Here is a 15,322-nt window from a genome sequence, read left to right on the forward strand (position 1 = left end):
ATGATAATCCCAATCTCTCTCTCTCTCTCGTTGTCATATGTGGAAAAATTGTCACGTTTTTTTTTTACGACTTTGAATCAAACCGAGGTAAGACGAGGATACGGCTCACGTTTCGATGTAATAATTATGACTCATTTTAGCGAGAGAGAGGGACTGATTTGCATAATTAACTTGTTTCAGAATTCTATTAAACGCCCGCGAGTTTTAGAAATGGCCCCTTCAAACTGGGTCCGGGTCTCGAAAACGTCTCATTCAATCCTGTGATTCAGAGCGTGGAAAACTATATTCTCGCCACATTGTGTGTAATCACAAACTGAGCTTTCTTAACCAAAGGTATGACACATTCCGCGGTACCAAAGAATATATCTAAATGAGATTTCTGAACAGAATAGATGAGTTTCAGACAGACGGAGTCTTTCTCTCTTCACTCCCTGACAGTCCCGGGAGATAAAGCTTGACTTGATGTCACAGTCATGCCTGACGACGACAAACAAACTGACAATAAAGCTCGACGCCAGATGAAGAGAAAAGATACATTTTTACCTCCGACAACATTTACATACATGGGTATAAAAGGTGGTAGTGGACGACGGAGTGGAAGGGAAGCAAAAGTTATTACACAGAACCTTGCTCGACATGTTGGTTATCTCTCGCTGATAGCCAGCTTTCCAAAAACGTTAATAAATCCAGCCATGTTGACTGCTCGCTGGGTTTGCCTGCATTTACAATCTTAGTAAAACCACTGTAGAGGAAAATTGAAGTTGGATTAGAAAAATGAATGAATACATAGATAAATAAATAAGTGTTCTCCTGGTGCTGTCTTTAAAATGGATGCCTGGAATTTACAGTTTTCCATTAACTGATGCCCAACAGCTTTTTCACGCCTGCACCCTGGCCTTGGAGGTGGTGTGTGTGTGTGTGTGTGTGTGTGTGTGTGTGTGTGTGTGTGTGTGTGTGTGTGTGTGTGTGTGTGTGTGTGTGTGTGTGTGTGTGTGTGTGTGTGAGAGAGAGAGTGTATGTGACGGTACTCAGCAGGCCGCTATGTTTCCATCTTCATTTTCACTTTTTTTTTAGTGTCAGTCTGGCTACTTTCAAACACTAGCGCACTTTCTATTAGCCGCTATCATCGCACAAACTTCTCAATAAGCCACCATTCACGTTCAGAATCAACCAGCGGGAGATAATACCTGTAATTATGTTTGCAGGTTTTTACGCAATAATGTCTTTCCTTTGAACGCGCGCAGATTCATCACATTTCATCGGTTCTGAAGTTATTTTCCACCTATTATTATTTCCCCACAGGTTTTCAAACCCCTGAAGAATTCTATTAACCCCGTTTATGTGAGGCCTCATTGCCTGCCGGAACCGACTGGGAGGGAATAAGAAAGAGGCATAATGAAGGCTCAATCACTTTAATACCATGGGGCTATAAGAACACCACATTTGATATTGTCCTCTACATTTTTGCACTTCTAACCCAGGCGCACACAGCAGGGACATTCCGCCATAAAAACTATCATCAAGGACGTTACACATTATGTAACACGACCTAAAATAAATCACACCTCAGGCTTTAATCCCTATTAATATATTTCTGTTATTGTGACACAGGAGCTATTTTTTTTAACGCAAATAGAATGACTAGCCACTAGCTAGGCTAGCAAGTATATTGTCCAGTTTAAAGTGCTCCTGACACAAAAGTTATAGTTATATATTTATAAGTTTTTATATGTCAAGATAATTTCAAAAGATTTCCCTTTTTTATATTTTTAAAATAATATTAATAATATACTGTATTTTTTGCTTCTATTGTTTCCTTTTTAATCCATAATGCAACATGTATTGTCAGCTAAGCAGATATTCACATTTTTCAATTCTGCATTTACCTAACTTATTCTATTTTTTAATTTCCTACTTTATTGCCTTTTTTGTGTATATTTATTTGACCTTTATCCTTAAATGCTTGTGTTATATATATGTTATTTGTGCATTTATACACTTTGTTTTTAAAAAGAAAAAAACATAATTACCATTATCTGTCATGAGTTGTTGTTTGTATATTTTTGTATATATTGTTTATCTTTATCTATTTACTTCTTATTTTTTGTTTTGGTACAACCAATTCTGAAGACAGCCACAGAAAATCCCACGTATATATACCAGTGTGTCCTGGCGATGAGTTTCTGGGCGGTAAGGTAAAGGTAACCATTATCTTGCTCCCGATAAACATCAGACCTTGGCACAAGCTACATATCTTGGAGTAGGGTTTCAAACTCACCGTGACGGACCAGGTCACATGAGCAGCTGACTCTGAGGGAAACATAGCACTTGTTATCTTAGGACAAAAAAAGAAAATCTTCTTTGCATCACACTATAGAAATATAAGACTTCCCTATTAGACGACAAACAAAAAGAGAGCCTAGCTTAACTTTTGAATAAGTGGTTCTGCCCAAAACAATCTTTAAGTTAATGTCAATATTGTTTAAATATCACTTATTTAGGGGAAAACTCAGCTATAGTGACTCCAACTTGTCAATTCAATTGGCTAATCTGGATCTGAAGTAGCAGTGGTTCTACTTTGAGTCCCATATCTCTAAAGGATAGTCCAGAGAAAACTTTTTAGCCGCTAGTATCTGCGATCAGGTCGACACAAGCCTCATTGGTCCCCGTTTGTGTCGACGGGTGGACTAAACTACACATCTTTTGTAGAGTTGTTATCGGGAACGAGATACACCAGCGTCTCTCCTGACAATAATCGGCTCTGCTCCCCGAACAAAAACTCTAAATGTCATCAGCAAACATGTTTACCTTACACGGCGTGTACATGTTAGCGTCGCTACCCTCGCGCCGGCTAAGAGCGAGAGAACCAATTCCCGCATCTCTTTCTTTCCATCTTCAAAGTTCAAGGTGACTGAATTGATTTGACGCTCGCTATCGCGCCGGTGGCCCAGCTGCCGATCGGCCCCGACATCGCTCCGGCGCCGGCTAATGAATGGCAAACGTAGCAAAACCACAGCGACTGATCCATGCCACAACAAATAAAAAAACATGGCAAAATCACCATCGTAGAGGTCATGTGATCGCCGGCTTCGGATTCAATGTTAGCAGAATGACTGGTACTTGAAGATAATGGTAAAACATTCATTGGTATCAGCCGTGATGTTAGCATAATCCTACAGAATCTATACATTTACTAAATTTAGGTTAAGTAGATTCAACTCAATGAGTTGTGACCCAACAAGCTACATCTGTTAGCGGTTAGCTAACACCACTTTCCCCTTTTAATCTTTACAATAAAGTCTGTTTATGGTTAATATATATTTATTTTTATCGTTATTTACTATTTAAAAGTGAGGTTTTTTTTTTTTCAAACATAGTTTCTTAATGACAGGGTGCACTTCTAATAAAAGTTGAAATCGAGGTGGCGTTTCATTGAATTCGAGGTACATCCGAGGGCTGTGTGCTTCCAGGATCAACACCTAAACTGATAACTGTAATTTTTTTTTTATTGTGTTTTCTGGACCGAAGCCTCTCGCTGTTTGACCCGGTCTGACTGTGGGAGGTCATGACTTCTGATTACCGCTCTCTGTTGGAAATGGTTTTGGAGAAGACAGTGACACAACAGAGGCAATTTAATGTTCCACGCTTTTGCTCAAGGACACCTCGACGGGGGGAGACATTATTTCAGCCACTTCAGAATCATCGGATGACAGAAACAACACTTCTTTTTTTTTTTTAAGAAATAAAAGTTGAGCCTTTTTTGAAGCAGGATTGGCTTGATAATGAAGCGAGGGGTAATAACCGGCAGCCTGTTGAAGCGCAGGGGCCGAGCCGCTGTGATAATCTCGCAGTCAGACTCTGAACTTTCCTGCTCTTCACCGGAACAGAAGCCTGTTAGTCGACAGTGACACTCTCATAATGTCGAAGCGTAATGAGGGGTGTCATGGCCTGCAGCAGGCGCACGAACACACACACTGTCTCTCAGACATCACAGTACATGTTCAGCGTGTTTGCTGTAGGAGAAGGTTGGAGAGTTGTTAAGAGGAAATCACCTGCCGGGCTGCCCCTCTTCCTAGTCATCCGATGACAACTACATGTCGCCGGAGTACCGGCGTCACACACATGTATCTACGGCTGATAGAAGTACAGAAAAAAAAATAGATATATTTAATGAAATCCATTTATCTACTAATATTTTAGTCTGCGGATTATTTTAACATCAGTTTTTATGCACAATGTCAGTAAAGATTGGCATGTATTGTCAGTGATGAGTTCACTGGGAGGGAGTGAGACGACGTGAGAGCCGTGTTTGGAGTTAAGCGAGTTAGAAAGCGAGTCTGAAAGTGATTTTATATGATTAACAAAAACTATTTGAACGTGTTGCTTGACAATATTGGAGTCTGACTCAAAACCATCATGAAGAAATATAAGTTTAGTTTCAATTCAGACATGTTTCAGCTGAAATGCATCTTAACAAAAAGTATACACTCAAACATTTCTTCAATCGTAAAATCAAAATAAACCTCAATGTCTATAAATGGGTTAACAAAACCATAAATGATTGACTTCCTTTTCATTGTATTGTTTAATTTATTAGAACATTAAAAGATAAATGTAATTTACTTTGATGAAATAGGTTTTAAATAAACCAATTTTTATTTTTTACATTATATTATAATGTCATTTTCACTATCTGTGTGTGTGTGTGTGTATACAGAAAGGTTATCTTGTCAAACCATGAAATGATTTAAAAATAATGTAAGAAATGCATGCTTATAAAACATAGACAATACGGTGCTTTGATGGTTATTGCTGCGGCCCCAGAGCAGAAAAGGTCATAGGTGTGATTCTAGCTTGAAGCAGCTGAAGGAGTGAACATGGGTCATGTATGTGTGTTTAAAATCACACAGGTGACATTATTTTAACAGATGTTTCCGTTTTTTTTGCTCTGTGTATCACCCCGGTGAGCTGGAACAACAGAAGATGAGTGAACTACATTAAAAAGTACCTTTATCTTAACTTAAGTTTTAGTTAAACGTCCCCCTATTCCCAGGATAAACTCATCCTTCATCCCAAACCTTTGCATGTTCACGGTGTTTTCAAACTGTTTACACAAAACCCAGTGACCTTTAAAACGCCCTGCGTGGAACATACAGTAAATGTTATGTGCTTTAAATGTTTTTATTTTTTTATCTTTTTGTTTATCTGCCAAATGTCAAATTCAAAATGGGTAATTGAAAGAGAAAGTACTCCTGCAGAACTCCTGCTGCTTCGAGAGTCTCGGGGATGACACGCTATCTGGATCAGCGCTTGTGTGGCGTCACGCTCGCTAAAATGTCAGCCGCGTCTCTTACCGTAGGTAGTCTCTCCGACACAGGATGAGGTTGGCTTTGGTGTAGAGCGTGGAGCCCACCTCGCCCAGCCTGCAGTCGCAGCAGGCGCACTTCAGGCAGTCCTCGTGCCAGTACTTATCGAGGGCCTTCAGCAGGTAGCGGTCCTTGATCTTCCGGTTGCAGCCGGCACAGCCTTTTGGCTTGGTGTCCGGCTGGACGGAGAGCATTTGTATACCTGCGAGGAGCAGAGAGGGAGCAGGTGAGGACAGGCGTGCTAGGCTCGGAGGTTGACTAGGAAGAGAGCCGCGGGTTCAAATCCCTGAGAGGAAACCAGTTGTCATCGTCAGGTCGGTTCATGAGGGTAGAAAAAATGACACATAATAAAAATGTAAAAAAAAGATATTATGACTTTTAATCAACACTTGAGTGAAGAACATTGAATCTAAAACTTAAAAATTAAATTGTACCTATGAAATGTAATTGGCACCAAAATATTAAAAGCTTAAAATTAGGTTTAATAAAAAATAAAAGTGTAAATGTCCTGAATCGTTTAATAAAAGACATTGAAGAATCTTAAAAAGTATTATTATTATAATCTGTCAATGATAATATAAGAAAAACAGTATATAAATACAAAAGAAATACATATATTACACAAAAATGTAAGGCTGAATGTCAAATAAATATATACAAAAAGGGCAATAAAGTAGGATATATAAAATAAGGTAAATGCAGAATTGAAAATAGTGTGAATATCTGCTGAGCTGAGAGTACATGTTGTATTTTGAGGAATAATGTGTATTTTTATTTTAAAAAGGAAACAATAGATGCGATAAAATACAGTATATTATTCATATTATTTTAAAATATAAATTAGGGAAATCTTTTAAAATTATGTTGACATATTAAAAAATATAAATATATAACTATAACTGTAAATATATTAATATAAGAAAAAGATAAATTATTTTTGACCTAAAAAAAAAGGAACAGAAGAGATGTTAGGAGTTGGATTAGAAGTAAAAGGTTATAATGTGAAAAAAGGTAGATGTTTCTTCATACTATTATTTTTTCTGCTGATTGTTGTGAAAGTATTGTGAAATATTTTCTTACATACAAGAAAAGTTGTCACCTAGTGTGAAGAGTAGGATGATGAAGATCTGTGAACATGTTTTTATTCATGTTGTTATTGTTTTCTCTCTTCTTCTTGGACTCTCTCGTGAGTGGCTTTGGCTACAAGCGTCTTCTAGATGAGCTGTAAACATGAAGAAGTTTTCTCACATGTACCCCCTGAGCTCTCGCAGGTGCACTGAACGCTCACAACTTGTTCGACCTCATCTCTAATTGTTGTTACTGCTGTTGTGTTTTTTTTTATGATCCCATGAAGACAAACGTGTTCCGTTTGTCAGCGTCGCTCATTGTCCCGACCACATCAGCTTGTTTACGAGCGCCGTGGCCACACAGACACAAAGCCACAGTTTCGTATTTCTTCCTGGACACTTTTTCCAGCCTTAAACGCTGACCTCCTCTGTGTTTAAAGGGGCGTGGCTGGAGGGTCGGGGGGGCTCCGAGGCGGCCCGTATTGTTCGGCCCGAGCGAACTATGGAGCGCTTTTGTTGGGACACAAGCGGAGGAGGGAGGAGGGGGAGCAGTGTGGCTTCACACCAGGCTGGAATTAGTATTCTCCTGCCATTCCCCAGAGAGGACACCCCCACACCCCCTTTTGTCACCCGCTCACACAGACAAACACCAGATCCAGCCACCGAAGTTGGACTCAGTCTTTTTGTTGATACATCTCATCAGCACACTTCAATGTTGATGCTCCTGTTTATTTTAGATTATTTTTGTTTTTCTTACTAAAAAACAACAGTTTTTCCATCAGAAGAACAAAGTGTTTTGTTTCTCTTCATCCTTCTAACCGTGTAATCTTTATTGACAGTTTAGCCTGACACTTTTTTATCACTTGGAAAGCCAGACTTATACTTTTATACATAAAATGTATCTTAAATTGTAAGTGTAAAATATGATGTATCAAACATAGAAAATTGAGATGTTTCAAAGAAATTATGATTTGATTATACAAAGATATCCAAACAAGACGGATTAACAGAAAATAAAAGTATATAATTAGATATTCGTAGCGGAAAAGTTCATTTATTTTCACATTATAACACACACAATATAAAACTATGAAGCTTTGATGAGAGAAATATATTTCACATGTTTATGCCTCTTACATTATGATGTTCATTATAATTAAATGTAGTTTTTGTCATGAGTTACTGAATAAAGTTTTATTCAAGTAACTTGACCAAACGTATGAAAAAAAAAAGTATGAAACTTATGGATCTTCTCTATTAAACGTTGTATTATATTGAGGTGATAATTCATGTCGTCAAGTGTTTCTTCAACTTCATGATGGGCTGTCAGGAGTCATAATAAGTGAGTTTCAGGTCTTTATGTAGACACTGTGTTGATTTTATTTTTCATTGATGAATACATTCAAGTTAACAAGGAAGAGTCATGAGACCATTTAAAGAAACATTGCTTCTTCATGACAAACACTTTCACTTTCACTCTGATTATCAGTCCAACTTTCTGAACGTCATACGTGATCATTGTCTTTAACTTGCTGCATGAAACACACTGAACCGAACTTCTGCCCCAAGTCTGACTGAGAAGCCATTGAGAAACTTATCACATCAATTCTCTCTAAACAAAACTAAGAAATAGCAACTTTTTCTCTTTACATTTTTCAGCGATATTGATTATTGCCTAATACACAACTGAGCCCCAGGTTATACATCCTCGAAACTAAGATCATGATACACAAACTATTTAAGCTTCTCACTGCATTTTACCTTTTTTAAACTCATGTTATTGACTTATAGCAGTGACTTTGTTAGGCTATTACAAATACAGATGGAGCAGGAAGTTCTATTTAAGATAAACACTTGTTTTTTTGGCACTTTCATATCCCTAAACTACTAAAACAACAACACAGTGACTCTAAAAGAATCGCGAGTCGCATTGATTCAACTTTCTAGTGAGTTAAACCAACTACAAACTGTAATAAACATAACTTTCCAGGTCGCTTGTACACAAGACTCACATCTGTTTTTCAGGAACTACTTTTCGACACTCTCAGGGGGTCATTTTTGCAGTATTTAGTGACATCACACGTATGTACTCACTGTATAACGTGAGAGACAAACGACTCTGAACTTACAGCGGGTAGAATTTTTAGAAGAATGTGAACACGAAACACACACTTATTGTTAAACTAACAACCAAAATAAAACACTCGACTAGTTAGAGGTAGATTCAACTTTTGTGTATTTAACGAGTTCTTGTGGAACAAACAAAGGGTGTGTTTTTTAGAGCGTGTGTGTGTTAGTGTGTGTGACTGATCCACAGGTGACATCTTTTAAAAAAAAAAGCCAGTGGTGATGTGTGAGGGACACAAGTGCGAGTTTGTTCCGGTGCGTCAGGGGCCGTTCATTTGTTAATTGGCTGGATTGGAGGAGCTGCTGCTCGGCTGCTGATCCGTCCGAGCCTCGTTAACACTACAAAGTCCCCGCGACTCATTACCAAACCAAAAAGGGGGAGAAAGCTTCATCCACCCCCCTTTTACCTCCCCCTCCTCCCTCCCTCTCTCCACTGTGCTCGAAGTGGAGAGAAGAAGCATGGCAGGAATTTGGCCACTTGGCTCTTCCCGATTTTTAGAAAGGAAAAAAAAAGGAACAAAAGCTTCCATTTTTTTTTTACTTCCACGAAAGCCGCGAGCTCTCGTGATCCATCCCTCGTGTGTCCGCGCGCACGTCATTGTTCGCGGCGGCCGCGTGGATGCGAGGATGATGGAGGATGAACGGCTGCTCGAGCTATTCTCAGTCCCAGCTGTTTCCTCCTCCGCCGACGACGAGATGCTGACATTTCACACTATCAGTTTAATTACTGTTGCCATGGCAGCGGAGTGCCGGGGAAAAGGCCAAATAACGGATTTAATAACGAGAGAGATTTTTTTTTTTCTTCTGCGGATCGGAGGCGATGATGGCGAAGAGAAACGCGAAGATAAAAAAAAACGTCAATTAAAAAAAAAAAAAAGAAGAAGCGTCTTACCGAAACTTTTCTCCCTTTTCTGCATTTGTTGAGCCGCTCTGGCTGCGAGCACCACCATGCGACCCGGGTCCGGAGAGCGGCGGTTCTGCTGGAGGAGAGGGGGGAACGCTTTTGTGTGCGCGGCGCGGAAGGACGATCCAGCACGGCGACCAGAGGAGGGAGTGAGCGGAGGAGAGGAGGAAGACGCAGGAAGGAGGATGTGTGTGTGAGAGCGTGTGTGTGAGAGAGTGTGTGTGTGAGGAGCTGATCGGAGCTACATGTGCGCGCAACGAGACGCAGCCAGCGAATGACAGGAGGGACCACAAAGAGTCTCATCCCACTGGCCACACAACTTCAACACTCACCTTTTTTTTTCTTCTTTTTTTCCCCTTAAAGCAGCAGAATCCTGGCGTGGAATCCGCGGCGTCTTTACTTTAAAAAAAATATAAAAAATAAAAAATAAAAATAAAGTTGCGGGGATGAGATTTTTCTTTTTTTTTTTTTGGGATATAAAATAAAAATCTCCGCCCTGGATCAGTATCGTGGTCTGTCGCAGCCACAGGTGCTCATCCTCGTCCACGCAGAGGTTTTTTTCACTCTCCACGCGCCGCGATCTCTCATTTACAACAGCACAGATAAGGTCATTCACTTATTAGACTGGAGTGCGCGCTCCACTTTAACTATAACGCGTGCGCGCGCGCTCCCCGGAACGCCCACTTTTTTTCGCTCCTCACTCTTGAGGGAGTGAGGAGGGTGCGCGCAGGACGCACGCGGAGTCCGTCGCCTGGTTGTATGTCGGAGCGCGAGATTTACAGTAAAATGAAAAGACAGCAGCAGCAACACAAGTGTGTTTAAGACCGTGAACTCAGCACTCTCAGGGTCGCCTTCCATTCTTTAGTGAGTTAAACACTTCTTAGTGTGTCAATACCATAACTTAATAATAGTGTTGGTCATTTTTACTAAATAATCTCTCCATCATTGTTCCATTCGGATTATAACCAACATACTCCTTTAGAATTCACATTTTTAAACCATTTTTTTTATCATTTCATTCATACTAAGACATGTTTTTCAGTATATTATTAACTGTTGTTTTACAAACCACCATGACAAACTTACTTATGTTGTGACTATTACAAAAAATACTGTTTCTTTAAGTGACATCACAGACAACAGACTACTTCAATCAAACCCTTGCAGGAGCCAAGTTCACAAGTCAGAGATGTTATTTATTCAGTCATATTTGGTCACTTCCTTACTACACCCGTAACACGTGCTAGATACTTACTGCTAAAATGAAGGTTTCAGCTTTATTTATTATAATAATAATGATTTTTATGGACACTCAAGGTCAACGTACATATACTTGAAACCTGAGCTAGCAAGTATAAGTATAAGGGGTGTGTATTGACATTACAATACAGGGGCGACATTACGATATCTTGTGATACAGTAGACCACATGGCTCTGGACGAAGTCGTAACTACTTTCATTTGTTTTGTAACCAAAATATTTGCAAACATGTGGTTTTCAAGATGCTGGAGTCGACTGTATCCTCTCGTGCTCATTCATCTCGAACGATTTTATTGTTCTACGTAAAGAATCCTGCCACCTAGTGGCCGAAAATTTAATTGCAACCCAAAAATGAACATGGTGGAATATTTGCATCTTTAATTGTAAATACAAAAATATGATTTATTTAATTTAACAAGTACTTTATTGAACTACATACCATATAAATACTATGGTCACACATGAAACATGATTTGTCTGTTTTTCCGCTAGCTAACACAATTCTTGGAATTTGTTTTTTTACCTTGATAATATGTTGTTTTTACAAATCATGAGACTCCTTGGCAGAGGTATGAACTGTCTCAGTGCCTTTTCAAGTGCTTTGTCGGTATATTAACACAATGGCGTGTCATCAAAAAAAACGATTTGTTTAGATTAAGTCATGTCTGAAGCTGTTAAGTCTTTTTCTCATTTTTATTTCAACCCATTTTTTCTTCGGAGGATTCAGAGTAGACGATGCATTCAAGGAATATCTGAGTAAGAATGGATGCCGTTGAAAGAATTTACAATACAAAAGTTTTGGTCTCAAAACCACTGGTCAAGGCCTGAGATGAACTTTACCAAAAGTGTGACGTGCAACACATACACTTCCACAAACACAAACTTCCCTCAACATTAAAACTAAACTAGAGTTTGACGATATCACGATAACCTCTTTACGTACGATTGACTATTAGAATTTTTCACAACTAAATCTTCTGACAGAAAAGGTTAGGTGACACAATGTTGGGTCGTATAATAACATATTTTGTTTAGACTTTAATTTCCTCTCAGAGAAATATGCTTTTCCCCATTTATTTGGTACCAAAACTAGACTGTGTTGAACTTTTTTTTACCCCTCGTGAGATTGAGTTCGACATCCCTCTGCTAGAGAAATCATAGGTCATGGATAAATAGATTATCTTCATCCATTTATTATTATCAGTATTATCAGGAATGGAAAGGATTTTCTTCGCCACTATATAGTAATTTGTTGAAATCTTTCAAATGTACCTGTATTGTTGTACTGTATTGTACTTTGTTCATTGAGATATTTTTTACCAAAGCATTTTCAACCTCCTGGATTTTACAAGATTTCACAAGAACCCTGTGAATACAGTAGGACTCTAATCTAATAGTTTAACACAAGCGAATACAACTCACACGATGACAATAATCTAACACTGACTTTGTGACCAACAACTTATAACTGTATCACTAACTCTACCACAAATTAAACGTTAAAATAAGATCAAGATGAGGTGAATATTAAAATGGTTTACTTGTGATGTTATTGTTGTTAAGATTGTTTAGTACTTCAATTACGCATCTTAAATCAAATCTCTAAATTACACAAAACACACCTTTGAACATTATCCTTTATGATTTGCTAGCTTAATGTTTTCAGATTCTTATTTACTTCCCCACAAAAGTTCCAGGTAACAGTTTTTTATGCTTGTAGATGTAAAGTATCTTCCAAAAGCTTGTATTGACCCTATACCGATACTGACATTGGCTTGGATATCTGGACAAGAAATGAAATGTTTAAGTTGGATCGGGTCATTTTGTTGTGCTTTTTAATCAACAAACTTTTTTTTTTCTGGTATTTTGAAAAGTTGGGTCACAGACAGAAGGTCGGATCCTGAATCAGAACCACACTTGTTATGATTGTTGAGTCACTGCGACTCTTTTCATCAACTTTGAGAATCGAACCCATTTGCGGATCATCGTGCCATCCACTCATAATGATGAATAAATCAGTTCTATGGTGGGGAAAAAAACTGTAGTTCATTTTTAATTACTTATTATCTGCATTTTTATTTATGAATGTTTTTGTCAGTCAGATTTAATAGACCCCGGTAATTGGTTTTAACCACATCTCCTTTCCTTCATTATATTTAGAGACAGACAAGTGTGACAAAATAAGAGTGCAAATGAAGAGGAAGCGCTGCTAACAATTTAATCAATCTTTGCAGGGGGGCATTGATTCCGCTGTCTCTCATCCTCCAGCTCCCGTGCACGCATGTGGTCCTCTGTGGTCGCCCAGACCGATTAACACGTCCTCCATGATCTTTATTTAAATCATTCCCGTAATTAAAGCCCGGGATTATTCCTGTTATGGCACCCGTCCGCATCAATTAGCCGCACAGTTAGGACCCGGACAAAGGCCGCGACGAGGTTGCCCATGTTAGGCCAAAGTGTCCCCCCCATGTAACACCTCTTTCCCCCGCTATGTTCCAACACGCAAGCCTTGACAAGTTATTCTCTTAAATATTCTGGAGGGAGAGAGGGGTAGAAGAGGAGGAGGAGGAGAGGCAGAGGAGGCGGAGGGGGGAGACACAAGTCAATAGTTGGCATGCGGCTCCAGCCTAAAAATGCAGCGATAATGAGATGGGTCATAAAATGCTCGGCGCGCCATTATGAGTGATGAGATGCATTAAAGCTGACAGGGTATTACCTGCCAGTAATTAGGTTTTGTCATGGATTGAATTATTTCAAGGCGGCCTATCTTGGTAATCATGCAATTTGCTGCAGAGTGAGTGTGTGTGTGTGTGTGTGTGTGAGGCTGCCACCTCGTTCCCAGTGCCCTTCCACCCTCCTTTCACTCACTGCGTTCCGCCAATTATTCATCCGGCGTGTGAGTGGAAGACGGAAGGTAAAGGAGGAGAGAGCGTCAGTGAGCGGCTCTTCATTCCGGAGGAAAAAAAAAAAAACACAAAAGCACGCGCCGGACTCACGGAGGAAACTCTAATAAAGATGTAGAGCGACTAGAGCGGGGACCAAGTGCACGACACCAACCAACCCCCCCGGATCAAATACAGCAATTTCAGGTCAGTTTGGATTGCGAGAGGCGTCACTTTAAAAGTGCATAGATCATCCAGTTTTCCTTTAAATAAAAAAAAGTTACATACCTTGAAGTGCAACCACCGGAGCTCCAAAAAAACACACACTCGCCGTCCTCCCCGAAGCTGAACCTGAAAGACTCCTCAAGGAAAAGTTTGGCCAAAAAGACCGGTTTCGGAGTGGTTCTCCAAGTTGCCTCCTTCTTTCGGGGGAAAAGTCAAGTCGCCAAAGTTCTCCTCACCTTTCCTTTCCTTTTCCGTCTGCGTCTCTAGTTCTCCGACATGGAAAAGCGGCAGCGAGACGAGCCTCCTCTCCTATTTAAGCCCCTCCACCAGGTCCCCAGTCAGCAGCACACTCCAGCTCATCCAAGAAGCTGACAAGCACCGTTAGGGAAGGCAGCGCATGTTGCTCTAATGGACCTCATTAAGCTCTACTTACAGATGTTCTCTTAACATAATTGATCTGCAGCGAGTTGAGAGGACGGCAACCTATTCCCCAGCCCCCAATTATGGCCCGGTAATTAGATCCCCAACCTCCAGTTCTCCACATTCACCCTTCTTACATTCCGAAATATCAAAGTATCTCTTTCTCTCAAAGCACCCCCCCCTTACCCTCTTGCCTCCCCCACTTCTCCCCCCTTCCACCTCCTACCACCACCACCACCTCACCTCCATGTCTCCTCCCTTTCCTCCCCCCCTCCCCTCCCCTCCACAACACACTATTGACAGTCAGATCTGCTAACCTTTGTAGTGAAGCCAGACTTAGCAGAGCACTCACTCCAATTGACAAAGCTCACTCACCCACTCCTCCATTCCTTCTTTCTCGCCTCCCGTCGGGACTCCACCAGTGAGTGGCACAGACAGAGAGGAGGAGGAGGAGGAGGAGGAAAAAAAAAAAAGAAAAGTTTCCATAAAAGGTTGTAATGATAATATCTGTCAGGGGAGAAGGTCTTTTATCTTAAATAACACCTCTGATGGCAACGTTTGAGCCGCCAGGAAGCTCCAACCATCCAGGAGTGATGGCGCGGCGTTTATAATGCCAATCAGTGCCACTCCTATCAAGCGTCTAATTAGCCGGCGTGCTAAAATAGAAAGCACTCGGGGAGACGGCGTTGTCACATTCAAAAAACAGGGCAATTTCCAAGCCGACGTACAATAAACTATTTGTGATTAGGTGTAATGAAGCACTTCAAACGGAATATTTTGAGATGTTACTAAGCTGCGTTTGAAACGTTGGAAAAAAAGAGTCTTAACTTCCTCAAAAAAAGCCATCAATTGATCATGTAGCGAAACATGAGAGCGCGACAGACTGGTTCTGTGACCCCGGAGTGGCGGCATATACTACCGTCCCACTTTACAAACACCTGCTAGCTAGATGTCGTCCTAGCTTGCTTTCCCACTTACAAAACTTTGGAGCGTTTGACGATACAGATGTTCACAGAGCCGGTGACAATAGCAAACATATACAGATCTTTTTGTTTTCGTTTTATTTATCCT

At 40.2% G+C, this 15,322-nt stretch overlaps 1 protein-coding gene across 3 annotated transcripts in view; it reads right to left on the reverse strand.

Moving 5' to 3' along the window:
• Positions 1-14,037, reverse strand: part of lmo3 (LIM domain only 3) — a 54,465-nt gene extending 40,428 nt beyond the window's left edge. Inside the window, exons 1-2 of one of the 3 annotated variants that reach the window (XM_087787364.1) lie at positions 13,895-14,037; positions 5,355-5,568 (exon numbers count right to left, since the gene is read on the reverse strand). In XM_087787364.1, coding sequence (XP_087643490.1) covers positions 5,355-5,560 — 206 coding nt within the window. In that variant the 5' untranslated portion in view covers positions 5,561-5,568; positions 13,895-14,037. Of the gene's footprint in view, positions 1-5,354; positions 5,569-9,452; positions 9,735-9,796; positions 10,053-13,894 lie in introns of those variants that run through there. The other 2 variants (XM_087787363.1, XM_087787362.1) reach the window with 2 other exon arrangements.
• Between the last annotated feature and the right edge of the window lie 1,285 nt (positions 14,038-15,322).

This window comes from Callionymus lyra, chromosome 3 (genome assembly GCF_982586985.1).
Source record: "Callionymus lyra chromosome 3, fCalLyr1.hap1.1, whole genome shotgun sequence".
Taxonomy (NCBI): domain Eukaryota; kingdom Metazoa; phylum Chordata; class Actinopteri; order Syngnathiformes; family Callionymidae; genus Callionymus; species Callionymus lyra.